At 38.6% G+C, this 13,984-nt stretch overlaps 1 protein-coding gene across 1 annotated transcript; it reads right to left on the minus strand.

Annotated features, from left to right (window-relative positions):
• Positions 1-5,802: 5,802 nt before the first annotated feature.
• Positions 5,803-12,164, minus strand: LOC105057979 (UDP-rhamnose/UDP-galactose transporter 2). Its single transcript, XM_010940733.4, has 5 exons — positions 11,654-12,164; positions 10,937-11,121; positions 10,641-10,841; positions 7,348-7,509; positions 5,803-6,425 (listed from the first exon to the last, which is right to left on the minus strand). Exons 1-5 carry the CDS (start codon positions 11,778-11,780, stop codon positions 6,066-6,068), a joined length of 1,035 nt encoding a protein of 344 aa, XP_010939035.1. The 5' UTR covers positions 11,781-12,164; the 3' UTR covers positions 5,803-6,065.
• Positions 12,165-13,984: the final 1,820 nt, after the last annotated feature.

Consider the following 13,984-nt stretch of genomic DNA (forward strand, 5'->3'; position numbering starts at 1 on the left):
TCCAAGATGATGTGTTTGACCACATTTGAGGAGGTGCAGCATATGACTAGGATTCCTTATGCCTCGACTATATAGAGCCTTATGTATGCCATGCTATATACTTGACATGATATTGCCCTTGCTGTGAGTGTCACAAGCATGTATCAGTCGAATCCAGGCAAGGAGCACTGGATAGCTATGAAGAATATCTTTAAGTACTTAAGAAGGATTAAGGATTTATTCTTGATCTTTGGAGGAGATTCTGAGTTGCGAGTTAAGGGTGTATTCTTGTTTAATATATTAGAAGGGTTCTGAATATACGATCAATGGAGGCTGAATATGCTGTAGATGTGTAGGATGAATTCTGGCTCTAATATTAGTTGTAGAACTGGATGTCATGCTATGACACAGTACTGCAAAGATAATGGCACTATAGCCCTTGCTAAAGAGCCCAAGATCTCACCAGAAGTCCAAACACATAGAGCAGTAGTGTATGCGACTACCGTATGTCGAGGTACAAAGATTAGACTCCGCAGATAACATGACAGACCCACTGACTAAGCAGTTAAGCCAACCGAAAATGAAAGTCCACTTTGAAAAGATGGGACTTAGTTTTATGGCCAATTGGCTTTAGTCCAAGTGGAAGATTGTTAGATGTATGTCCTAGAAGCCAATATGACTAACACATTGTAATATATCTAGAGCATAATTTTATACTTAATATATTGATATGATCAATAAAAGGGATAAGTTCTTTTTCATTCAAGTGTAATATATTTTTGAATCATTCATGGAATTAGTTTCGATACATATTCTCAAAATATTGAGAATTAGAGACATGTATTTAATTCTTAAAGGCTCTCGATCATAGACTCATCATGAGGGCAACGATAGATCTGGATAGACTAGTGTACAAATCATTTTTTTCGGGATAGATGGATCTCTAATCTACTGTGTAGAGACACAGGACGACAAGTGCGAATGATTGTTAGAGAACAACTGGCACTGAGCATGACCATACGAGAGATCACTTGAATTTCTATTCAATCATCAGTGATTGTCTCGATACTGTAGTTGTGTGACTAATCTTTTGACTTAAGATGGTACTGCTACTCACAATGAGACTGTTGAAATTTGATTGACACATAAACATGAGTCTCAATGAGTCCTTGTAGTGGATGTTGGCGACAGTTGGTCCACTGTAGGAGTGGGGTACGCATCAAAATAGGATCTATCGATCTTGATGAAGAAGAGTAGTCCTATGAGATTTGAGAGGCTAAGTCTAAGAGTCTGTGGCCACAGCAGTGTGATTGATGGAAAAAAATTTTCATAGAAGTACAACTGGACTTGAGCTAATCAATCTATCATATAACTAATGTTGAGATTTGATGATTTATCCATGACCCACCATCTAGTCGGGACTCACGATAGAGAGACTAAATCACACGTTAACTATATCTGAAGGTTCATTTCAGTTCTACTGGGTTGTGACTACATACTGCTAGGTATTACTAGTGAATTGTGAGAGCTCATTAAGATTATTCTGGATTGACAATCTTTGTTAAGTTAGAATAAAATTATTCCAACCCATTGAAAAAAATTTCAATGATATGATGATAGGGATCATTGTATATCTCACTACCAGATAGAATTGAACCAATGAGGTCACACAACAAAGAGATAAGGTCTAGAATAAGAAATTGAGCTTATAAAGTGTCAATTGGGTTTAGAGAAACTCATTGGGTTCATGGTAACCTTGCTAGCACATGGTTGGACCAAATTCTTCTTTTTGTTGGGATTACTTATTCGATAAGATAATTCTAACTTAATTACCTACTAATAACCTACATGAATAAGATTTATGAGACTCTAATTGTTGGGTGTCTAATATTATAGATCATATAAATTAAGGGTGCAAGTCCCTTATGAATCTCCTTGATAGTTATTATGGGGCGCCATGTTGATTTGATCAATTAAGGCATGTCTATTAATTAGAGAGCTTTTGATTTTCATATGGGGTGTCTCTTGGGTGCAAAAGAGGGTGTCTAATTATGGGTGCAAGGGCTCCAATAATTGACGCCTAATGGACTTCCTAATGTAAGTTGGATAACATAAGTTAATAGAAATCTTAATGCAAGTAGGACTTGTATTATGAGATTAAATAGGATTCAATTCTTATGCCTATTTAAAGGGACCTCCCCTAAGGTCTCTAGAGCATCAAAACCAGCAGCCCCTCACACCCAAAGGCTCTCCCCTGCCCTCTCTTCCTCTCCTTTTCTCTTCTCTTAGGTGTTCTATACATCCCTTCCTTGGGATGCGCGTCCCAAGGAGTTTCATGCCTAGAGGAGTTTGGGTGCCTCTTTTTTGCTGGTTTCTAGCATCTGGTAGAAGCACATAGCAAGGAGAAACTCCAGAGAAGAAGAGAAGAAGAAGATTAAGAAGAAAGATCAAGTGTGAATCACAATCCAGGCTTCGTTCAGTTTCAACAGACTGAATTTTGGAGAATCAAAATTCAAATTATAGAGGACTGTTTCAGACTAATCCTAAGTAGATACTCATAGAGGCCGGACACTTATGCGGCTAACAGAGAGCCTCTTCTCTTTCAGATCCAGTTTTGAAGAAAGGGATTGCAAAATAAGTATGTGATTTGATCACAATCTGAATTTCAACATATATCAATTTCAGTATATAAAATAGATCCATATGATTTTATATTTTTATGTATGTAAAATTTAGATTAAAAGTGTTTTAATCTTATGCTCCGTTGCGGTGTTTAGAAAATAAAAATTTTGAAACACATATGCATGCACCAAACTCTGAATTCCAACACCCATTTGGTGAGAGGGAGCATCTTCAACAATGTCGTCGCAAACGATGTAACCAATTTCAACGATCGACCATGCTGGCAAACGGGTCAGAACTGAATACCCATTACAAGTCACCAAAGTGCAAGTTCAAGATCAGATGGCTTCATGCATGCAGCGAGCAATTGAACACTGCCGTAGTGGCACCAAAGCCAATGACCCCAACTAGAAGAACCAGCTCCCAAATGTGCATAAATGCATGGATTTGAGCTGAAGGTGGGTCATCGAGATGAAGCCGAAGACCACCAGAAGTTCCATGCGATCGCCCATCACAAGCAAATTGGGTGAGAAGCAGAAACAGCCACGGACGAGTCTGGAAGACTTCCAGGGGTGAAAGTTTGCAATGACATCGAGACAAATGCAAGAGATGCAGACAGCAAAATGAATATTTCATTAAAAAAAAAAAAGAGTCGTGGCAGCTCCAGTGATGCGGCCTTCGCCCTCTTAGGCAAAGACCTCCTCAAATACTCAGCTTTTTTTTTCTCTGCTTCACTAGTCATGGCGACAGCTCCATCATTGCAAGTTATTCAAAGAGGACCGGCAAAAGCTCTTTGATGGATGCATTTACCATAAGGAGAGCTCGCCATTTATATAGGTTTCAAGCAACGTGCGTCCAACCAACCGACAATCGAGTTGCACCATGCATCCAGCCCCGAGATGCCAATCGCCGCAACCATTAACTGCATGTTTTCATTACCAAGGAGCAGCCATTGAGACACTTCGAAGCCCGCCTCAATCCCCCACATGGCAATCCAGAACTGGCCTAGGACAAATCCCCAACTTATTCTCTCAGAAAATCTCGTCTGCCATTATGGTGGAGGGAGTTACGAGGCACTCTGTGAACGAATGCTTTGGTTCCCGATGGGTAGACCCGTGAACCAACCTTGGCTAAAACAATGTCCACTGCCAGAGCTCCCTGGCCTTATTCGAGAGCGACTTCAAATTCACCCCAATCCAGAGCGACTATTACCTCGAAGGACTTAGACATCTAATGACCCCGATGTCACCCAAAAATCCTCGACAAGATCTGAGGTTGCCTTGACAAGATCCGAGGTAGAAGAAACCAGCTCGACATTGATGGAGACCAAGTCACGATGAGTTCCGCAGCCACCCTCAGGATCGCAACCAAGGGGGCCGCCGGCCCTAATTCACCCCGAGGGCACCACTACGGGCAGCAAGCGGTTGTCAGACCCAGAAGCGCCTGATAACCGCAAGGCCGACTAGAAGGCCATCTGGATGATTGCTCAGAGCTGATCGGCGACTCTCTGGCATGCCAAGTGGGTTTATCTTCCCCAGCCACATCGATGAATCCTCATATAATAAGGAGACACACTTAAGCCCACCACCTTAGGGGCCGATCAATGAACTACTTCTCAGAATAAATCCTTCGAACTAGAAAGTGGGGGATAAGTGTTCAACCATATTTTATCCACCTGATGAAATGGCGATTCCTCTTACCCATATTTTATCTACCTGATGACATAGCAATTCCCCAATGACATGGCAAACATGTGGTGACACGACTTGGCCATAGAGACCGCATGGCCTGAGTGTCACAGCACAGTCCCTTCGACAACTCCACAAACTTCGGCTACAATCTAATTACTTGAATGAGATTGGTAGCTCGGCGATACCTACATCGTCAGGCAAACGCCGGCCCCACTCGATCTTTGTCTGGTTCCCTATGAGATCCATCGAAGCTCCGGAGGGTCTTGGATGTGCGGAGCATCCTGATCTGACAGCCAATGGTGTTGGTCGCTTTTTCCACTAGTGAAGGACCGATCCCATCGAAACCGACTGACACCCACTACCTCTAGCCCTCTAATGGCTACTTCTCTAGCGGACGGCGACCTGCCACTTGACAGGCCTCTCCTCATAAAAGAGAACAAAAGCCAACATCACAAGGGGTTCCTCACTCTCTGGTCTGGCTACTTGCCTCTTACTATTCTCCTTCTCCGACTGCAACTTAACCATCGAAGGGTCTCCTATTGGAGAAACCCCCACGGATCTTTCCATCATGCGAACTTTCTCTGTAGATATCCGGAGGCCAAGTCCGACGTCCCCTGCTCTAGCTTGATGGCGCCACATTGTACCGCCCATGCCACATCCCCCGATTGGAGAGGAGCAGCAACAGAAAAATATTCTTTACTATTCGACTAATACTTGCATATATTGATCACTATTTTTAATAATTAATATAATTTTTTGAAATTATAATATAATGAAAATATTCTCTACTGTTGAACTAATAGTTCCATATATTGATCACTATTTTTAATAATTACTACAGTTTTTTCGTTGGGGAACTGTAACACAATGCAAGGACAGACCACTTGCTGTGGCATCTCTTTCCTTTTAGAGAGTTTGTATTTTAATAATAGAGACATAAAGACCATAATTATCGTTAAATAAATAGTGACCGATTAAATCAGTCATTAGATGAAAAATATTAACTATTTTGTTTCGGTTCATCAAAAATCAGGATGCTACATTTGGTAAAAGAGGGGTAACACTATTGCATTAAAGCCAAAGTGTTAGATTATAATGCACCTATTTGATTGCAGAACTGTATTGACAATCTACTCAAAAAAAAAAAAAAAAAACTGTATTGGCAAACTAAGTAATGTCATTTAATATTCATTGCTTGGGTTCTTATCATCACCACGTGGCCTTAGGTTTAAGTTCCAGGTAAGTCGTGCTTCTACATTTCCACACTTCCAAAGACCAAATTTTTGTTGCTGATTCAGATAGCAATGTAGATATGCTGCAACCTGCTATACAGATTTCTCCAATAAGTTTCAAACCAGCATAATATCTGGGACGCAAAATGGGGTTTTGGATGCAGACGCGCCACTGCCAAGATGTTCCCTATTTGAAAAACATGGTTGGGACTTACAGAACTTAGAATTTAAGGCAGCAAGGTATGAAATCATCGTAGGGACATCAACACCTGATCAAATGGGAATACAAGAAGCTTTATGAAAAATGAATCTTCCTGATGAACAATTACCATTACCATGGGATTCACCCTCATATGCTGTATAACACAAACGAACACACCGACCCCGAAAAAATTGAGTATGAAAGAAAAACTCCCCAGCAACACAGTCGATTAGGAGCTTTGATGCAACAAGATGACTTGAATAATTTAAACTATGGAAGGGCAAAAAAGAACTGATTTTGACCAAGTACTAACGAACAAATCAAAAAAAAATGAAAGAATCAACTCTTTGTCTGTCCGAACTTGAGATCTGACTCAGGAAGACTATTTACTTTCTCCTTTAGGAGACTTGCATCCTCCTCATCCGATGCTCTATCACTCTTGACATGGGAAGCCAATTTTGCCTGTTTCTCTTGCTCCACAGCCCAACTGTAAACTATCATTCCCACCACAGCAAGCAACATTCCTAGTACATTCTTGACAGCAAGCACCGAGTCAAACAGTATCCATCCAAGTATTAGCACACATACGGTCTTCATGTGACCCAAGACTTGGAAGGATGTTGCAGAAAACCGGCCGATGCAGAGGTATTGGCTAATGTTGCAGAAGACAGATAGGGAACAGGAGAGGAGTATGAACAACTGCAAGAGAGTGGAAAGGAAGAGGTTTAATCATGGATAGACCAAAAATATTTGGTTTGGCAGCTAAAAACGAAAACAAGTAAAACATGCACGTTGATATGCACGGGCAGGAGCCTTTCCTACGTGCAATTATACAGTTCAGCATGCACCTTGCTTGAGTTCTATTGCATGTTAGAGGTAAGAATCCCTTTTACATACATACTTGTATAAATTGGTAATTCAGTATAGAAAATAAATGAACTTGATTGTGTATAGACAGTGCTAATTATATTTTTGCATTCTATAATGAGAGAACGTCAGTATATTCAATTAATAAAATTGAAACTTGCATAACTGGATGGTTGGGTGATATTTAGACTAGCCTTGTTATCATCTATTGCCCTGTTATAGGCTGAAAATGTGGCATTATCCATTGCCCCATCACAGGTGGAAAATGTGACACTTTCTCTGGCCCCATCATAGGCGGGAAAAATGACCGTGACTAGTCCAAAGTTGAAAATAACTTAATGTGATTAATATACATTTTTACAATGAATGGGTGGGTAAAAGCTAGGTTATGCAACTGACACAGCACCTTTTGTAAAACAGCAAGCAACTAGCAATCGTGCTAAATTCTCTAAAGCACCAATATGTTTTCAACGTTGATAGCCTAATCCCTTACAGAAGTCTCTATAACAACTGTACCATCTTTTTAAGAATGAACATTTTCTATTTGTGCACCTATTTTTTTCTGCCTATTCATCAAGTCATTTATTATGGAAGTTATATAGCATTATTTTAACTGTCATCAGTAGTGCATGATGAATGTGAAAAATTGACTGCATGATGATATTTTGCATAATATTAAAGCATAAAGTATTTAACCAGCAATAAAAAACTATCAACTTTTGGGTACAATTCTAAGGGAAATTTGAGAACTTACAGTTGCTCCTGTAGAGAAGTGGTACTTCAAGAGGGACTTCCTATTTAGGTAGTAGTCTGCAAAAGGGCCAAACAAAAGAAGGGAGATAGCCTGAACCGGCGCGGTTTGGCTTAGGAGGTCAAAAGAGCCGATGTTGTATTTTTTCTGAAAAGATCCAACGGTCTAGAAAGATGAAAGTAGAATTAGATTGCTTATACACACAGGGACTGGAGAATGTATGTAAAATCAGCAAACTATTTCCAAAGTATTGTGGTATACAACATCTAACATACGCATGAGTATATTAACTGCATTTCAATATTTTGACAAACCAAGCATTCAACATCAGCATATCAATCGCCATGATTACAATTAGGGGAATAAATGAAGGCAACCAGCATATCATTTTCTGCAACTAAACTCCCAACAGCAGTAATATACAGCAGTGCAACATGAAAGTATGTAAAAGGATTCCTAGGTCACTATTACTTGGAGGAATTTTATGGAAAATTCCATCAAGAAATAGAAAAAACTATGAACCTTAGTGCAGAACTTTATCCATACATACAAACAAAACTCAATTGACAGAATGTGATCACGTAAGTAGGTTACTATTTTTGCCACTATACAATCTTTGATACAGGAAGACCTCCCTATACATAATAAGAATTTAAGTATATATCTAAACCTCAACCAAAAAGCCTTATCCCATACAAATAGTACCAATAGTAATATGGTCACATCTTACTGCAATTACAGGATATGTCTAAACGAGACTTCCACAGCCCACATTGTGGAATAGAGCAGCCCTTAGCTAAAGCAGTTAAACAGGAATACCAAATGGACTACAATTTGTGAAAGAGTAAATAGACTAAAATAAAATCATATTTTTTTTCCTAGGAGATTCTATGAAAAATTCAAGATATAATTGAAGGGAATGCAAAAGCTAGCAACCCATTCTTTATTCATATCTCTAGATCTGAAAGTCACTTCAATTGCAAAGGCATGAAAAAGACAAGCATAATGGCAAGCATCCAAATGCCCTTTCAGGAGAACCTCATTCTAAATTTCTTCCAACTTACTACACAGAAAGAGTATCAAATTTATAAAAATAAATATAGTAAAACTCTGCAGAGTCCAAAACCCAACATAGGATACCTGAAATAATACCTCTATGGTCAGTGCACTCATTTGTTGGCTGAAGAGATTCATGGTAAAACTAGGGCTGCTATGTTCTGCTACATGTTTATTTATTAACCCTCTTTTCACACTAATTCTTCCTAATATTCACATTCATCTACTCTTTCAATAAATGTATGACACCTTTGGTCATACACAGACATTGCAGCCCTTTCAGATTAGGCTCCTTTCCATTTTTTTCCCATTTTTCTAAAGTGCACTGGCAGCCTCCTTTGTTATTTAGAAATGCCTCCTCATAGACTAAAATCTGAAAAAAAAAAAAAAAAAAAAAACCTCGAGTTCGGCTCTCTTGAAATTCTAATTTGTCAATAATTCTCTTTCCAAATAAACCCTTCACATTCTGATCTCACTCATCCAAAGCTCTGTTTCTGGCTTCTGCAATATTTCAGTGTTCATGTCAAGCAACTATTTAGCAAATTGGTTGAATTTTATCAACCTAATTGATGAAACATGGACTCTTAAACAAGCTTTAGCAGTTAACAATCTTTAAAAGTCAACATCTTATTATGCATCAAGGTCATTGCTTAAGTTGATCAAACTTAATTTCAACTGCACTGCCAGTTTTGGTGCATTTAGTGGTTGTCACCTAGCAAGATTATAGCTGATTTTGCATGTTGTCCATGGATGAACCAATGGCACAGAATCCATTTTAAACCATCCTCTATGATATTCACCACACTATGATGGACAATCAACAAGACAACTGTCCATTGCAAAACACAATACAACACCCAAAATAGTCGCATTTTGATATTCATGTTATTTTCCAAATTAAAATTATGGAACTGAAAACCTACTTGAGTAAAATTTTCCAGATGCATGTTTCACTGGAAATCATCTTACATATTTTCTATTTATAAACCTTCTCTTTTCAACAGACAAGCACCTCCTAAAGAATCTCGACTCTTGATATTCAAAAACTTTAAATACATGAAAAGGATAGAACCATGATTTCAAAATGAAAAGCCTCAAGCTCTGTCCAAATAAATCCTGTGAGTAAAGGCCCTATATTTCATTCAGTCAGCATCTACAACTATCAGTTCAAGGCCAAGAATATCACTTTCATCACTCCTTTATTCCTTCACATTTTGAGAAGCAACTGTTGTCAATAAAGCTTGAAATTTGCAAATATGGAAAGAACTAGAAAAACAAACTTGTTGATGAATGTGCTTACCTAGAGCCTTAATCTCACACAGATAGAGTACCCATGTGTTAAATAATCATCAAATTAGAAAGTGTACATATACATGCACAAATATAAAGTATTATTCTCAAATTATGTGACAGATGAGTTTTCATAAATTTTTTAAACCTTAAGGTTTGACATGTTTCAGTGTAAAAGCAGTAAAATAAATACATCCAGGGGTCCCATATGATACAATTATAATGATGTAGAATTTATTTCAACATCTTGTTTTATTCTTTATCTTTTTATAATTTTATAATTTGTGATAAACTACAGCAACTGGAGCTTGGTGCAATGGTAGAGGCTTGGATTGACAAGTGCGATGGCATAGGTTTAACTCCTAGGGCAGCCACTTTGTGTAAAAAGAAGGCTAGTAGGTCTATCCCCAATTCACCCCTCCTAGGACCCTGAATGCTCGGGATCATAATTGGGTAATGATCTAATTAACACGAGTGGAGCTGAAATTGTTGAAACCACCCAGAAGACAATAACCATTCAACCTGAAAGCACTTTAAGTAGCATTTCTTCTTCTCTAATATAAATACTGTCAGTGAGACTGAGACATGATGAGACATATTCCAATGATAATGCATGAGATTACAAGCAAAACCTTTTAGATGCGCAAACCAGAGAAGGAGAAATCTGTTATTGAGAAAATTTTCATTTTTAATACCAGAAAAACCAGTTTCTTAAATAATCAACTATAAGATCGGAAACAAATGTTACTCTGCAAAAATGGAGTATTCATCACAAAAGCTATGCAATTGTTAAATGATATAAAACATGTGTTTCCTATATTCTATTGCATTTAAATTTTAAGTCCCCACCATATGATACCAGCACAAAGAATTGAACAGTGAAAGTCATATTATTTCTGATTCAATTTAAAGATCTACTTTCAAAGAAGAAAGAATGTTAAGATGCTCACAATCTGCTGCAGCGATGTGCAGAACACAGCCACACATGCACAAAGGAAACCCTTAGCATTAATCTCCACATCAGTGACCGTGCAAACACCAACACCAAAGGCTACCACAATTACGGACATTATCACTCTCAGGGAATAGTTTTTGCTGTGGAGTAACCATTCCATCATGCAAACCATTGGTATCATGCTCAACTTAGAGATCTGCAAGTTTTACAGCAGCACTCAGGTTGACGAATATATTGTCCTAACAAAATAAATCATATATTTCTAGATAAACCAGGCAAAAAACAACGGACCTGGTAAAACCCCACAGAGTTCAGCATAAGACTAAGGTTCATCCCGGTAATTGATAGATTAGCAACAACGGAAAACCACAGAAGCTCCCAAAGAGGAACACGCTTGGACGTTGACAAGCCAGATGCATTTGAAAGATATCCAATAATGCCCGTCAGGGTAAAATGAAACCCTGTTAGCGTGGTTGCTGCAGAAATTCATGTACCAACAGTAAAGTTCATTTAAATTTAGAAAAATAAATCAAAAAAAAATCCAAAATGGTATATAGCATGGGTTGTGTGAATCCGAGTTAACCTATTATTTTTAGCAATTAAAAAATTAGTTAATTTCAGTATCACCAGAAATCACTCCAATATGCGGTTTTTATGATCCAAATAAAGCTGCATCCATACAAACTCCTTCAAAAACCATAATCAACTATCCAAATTCAAGATTTCCAAGAAAAGGTTCTTAGCGCCCCATTTTTTGTGCTTCTCTAATCATTCAAGGGACTTACAGTAATTCAAAGATTTTATGCTTCTCTGTAAGTTATCAATTCATAATACAAATGCACAATGGGATATCTATCATCTTGAATATTTGGGAAAAAACACATATATACCGAGATCAATCATAGTTTTCAATATAAAAATTGAATCTTTATACATTAATTCCATCATAACATGCCAAGATAGATGGGTAGAGAGAGAGGGAGGTGGGGAGAGGGAAAGAGGGTATACCAAAGCTAAATCCATAGCCACCAGCAGACATGAGCTGCTTGTTGGCCATGATAAGCCCCACCGAGCTGACAACATTCATCGCCCACGCCCCCATATCCGAGACGACGACCTTCTTTTCCATTTCCATCGCCCATCCACCTTCTCCCAATCCCTCCTTCTGCACGAAAGGCCAATTCCTGATCCCTTCTCCCACCGCCCAGATCCCCAATCTGATACAAATAAATCCTCCAAGGAGGCAAAATTGGGAGGGCCAGAGGGAGAAGAAATCAGCGATTGGGAGTAAGACCTACGGTTTTTGGAGAAGAACTATGTAGATAAGGGGGAAAAACCAAATCTTTCTACGCATTGACGCCGCCGTCAAGGAGAAGGACTCAACCCGAGAAAAAACAGGGCAAAAAAAAAAAGAGAGAATTTGGGGAGAATTGGGAAGGGAATTAAGAGGTCCCCGAAGGTTCGGAGCGGGAAGGAAGGGAGGGAGGAAGAATGCATGCGGGACGTGAGAGGGTACGAGGATTAGGTGAACCGGACTGGATGCACCTGGAGGATAAGCTGTTCCTCTGCAAGGTGTAGCCTATCCGGGGCCGTGTCATCGCGGTTGGATCCCAACATTTGCCGAAAGATGGTAAAGGGGGCGGAATTATCCTATCCAGTGCAGGGTATTCCAACGCAGAAATATCCTAGATGGATTTTGTGTACCAAATTCACATCCAAATTGGACTTATAGCCTGTACTGGGTTGTTAGTACTCTCTCTGATCTCAATTTTTCCTCTTGGAACACCCTAATTAATCTAACTTATATCCTAGATTTCTCCATAATATTTATGTTAGAAAGTCAGATAGAAAATATGTATAGATTTTAAAATTTTTTCGAAACACGCAGAAGTCATCAAGATTAAAACCCTTTTAACCCACATGCATTAGATCATATCTATAGACTACCCAAAACTCCGGATCTATGACATATATAAAAGAGATTTAAAAACAGTGTAGATCACATCCACATGTACAATAAGATCAAATCTCATCATCTTTGCATGGGTCATAATTCACTGCAGCCAATGATCTGTGGAGTTGAAACTGATTCCTTCAGCCATGCACACGTTCGATCTCCAAAGGTATCCACACAAAGTCTTCTCAAATCAGAGGTCGGCGATCTCCCTGGGGTGCTAGTTCTCTTGCAAAAATCCCTCTTGATGCTTGATCTAGGCTTCTTCTCCTAGACAATCTAAGAGACAAAACAAAAGAAGAAATAGAGGAAGATTGGAGAACAATTCTCAACCCACAAAATCCTAGACTCTTTTAGAAATAACCCATGCCTCAAGGGCTACAATTGCTCACACCTAAAGCCTCCTCTCTTCTCTTTTTGATCGGCCAAACTCAGATGAAAACACTAGTGTTCGGCAGCCAAGAAAAGGGTTCCTTTTAAAGAGTGGCGATAAGGTTTGGATGAGAGCAAACAACCACTAGATAACAACCCGATTTAAATTTGAATTCAAATCAAATTTGAATTCAGATCGAATCAGATTTTATCCTTATCCAAGAGAGGCTAAGGCTGATCGACCAAGCCTTGATAAGCATGCAAAACCTCCACACCAAAGTCAGATTGGCGTGGACAATGGGTGTGGGTGATTGGGTTTGGGTGCTAGGCCAGATTCTAGTCCAATTTAGCTTCAATGTGGTCCAAACCAAATCAGATCTAATTATAGCCAAATTGATGGATGAAACCTAATCTAATTAGGAACCAAATTGGATAAATCAAAGCTTAATCAAATTAGATTTTGATTAAACCTAAGTCCTGATCAAATCAAAAACTTAATTGAGTCATCTCATAACTCAATCAGACCTAACCCAATTTAAGTCGAACTAAATCTAACTCAATTAGACTTGATCTAATCCTCAATGCTCAATCAAATTGAGCTAATTAGTAATCAAATTACTAATTAATCCTTTTGTAATATTTGTATTAATTTAATCATTAATCGAATTGACGATTAAGTCCTTCAATGATTTTTATCATTGATCAATCATCTGATCCGATCAAATCTCTATTATGTATGATCCCATAGGTTCTATTCAGTTTGGTAGTAAGATATACTGTGATCTCTATCATAATATCATCGAAACTCATTTCGATAGATTAGAATAATTTCAACTCTATCCTTCGAGGTCATTGATCATCAAGATGACTTCCGACGAGTCCCACAATCCACCAGTAACACCTAGCAGTATGTAGTGACAATCCAGAAGAATAAAAGTATGAACCTCTAGGTACAGTTATTGTATGACTCAGTCCTTCTATTGATAGTCCCAATTTGATGAAGGTCATGGAGA

This window comes from Elaeis guineensis, chromosome 15 (assembly GCF_000442705.2).
Source record: "Elaeis guineensis isolate ETL-2024a chromosome 15, EG11, whole genome shotgun sequence".
NCBI lineage: Eukaryota > Viridiplantae > Streptophyta > Magnoliopsida > Arecales > Arecaceae > Elaeis > Elaeis guineensis.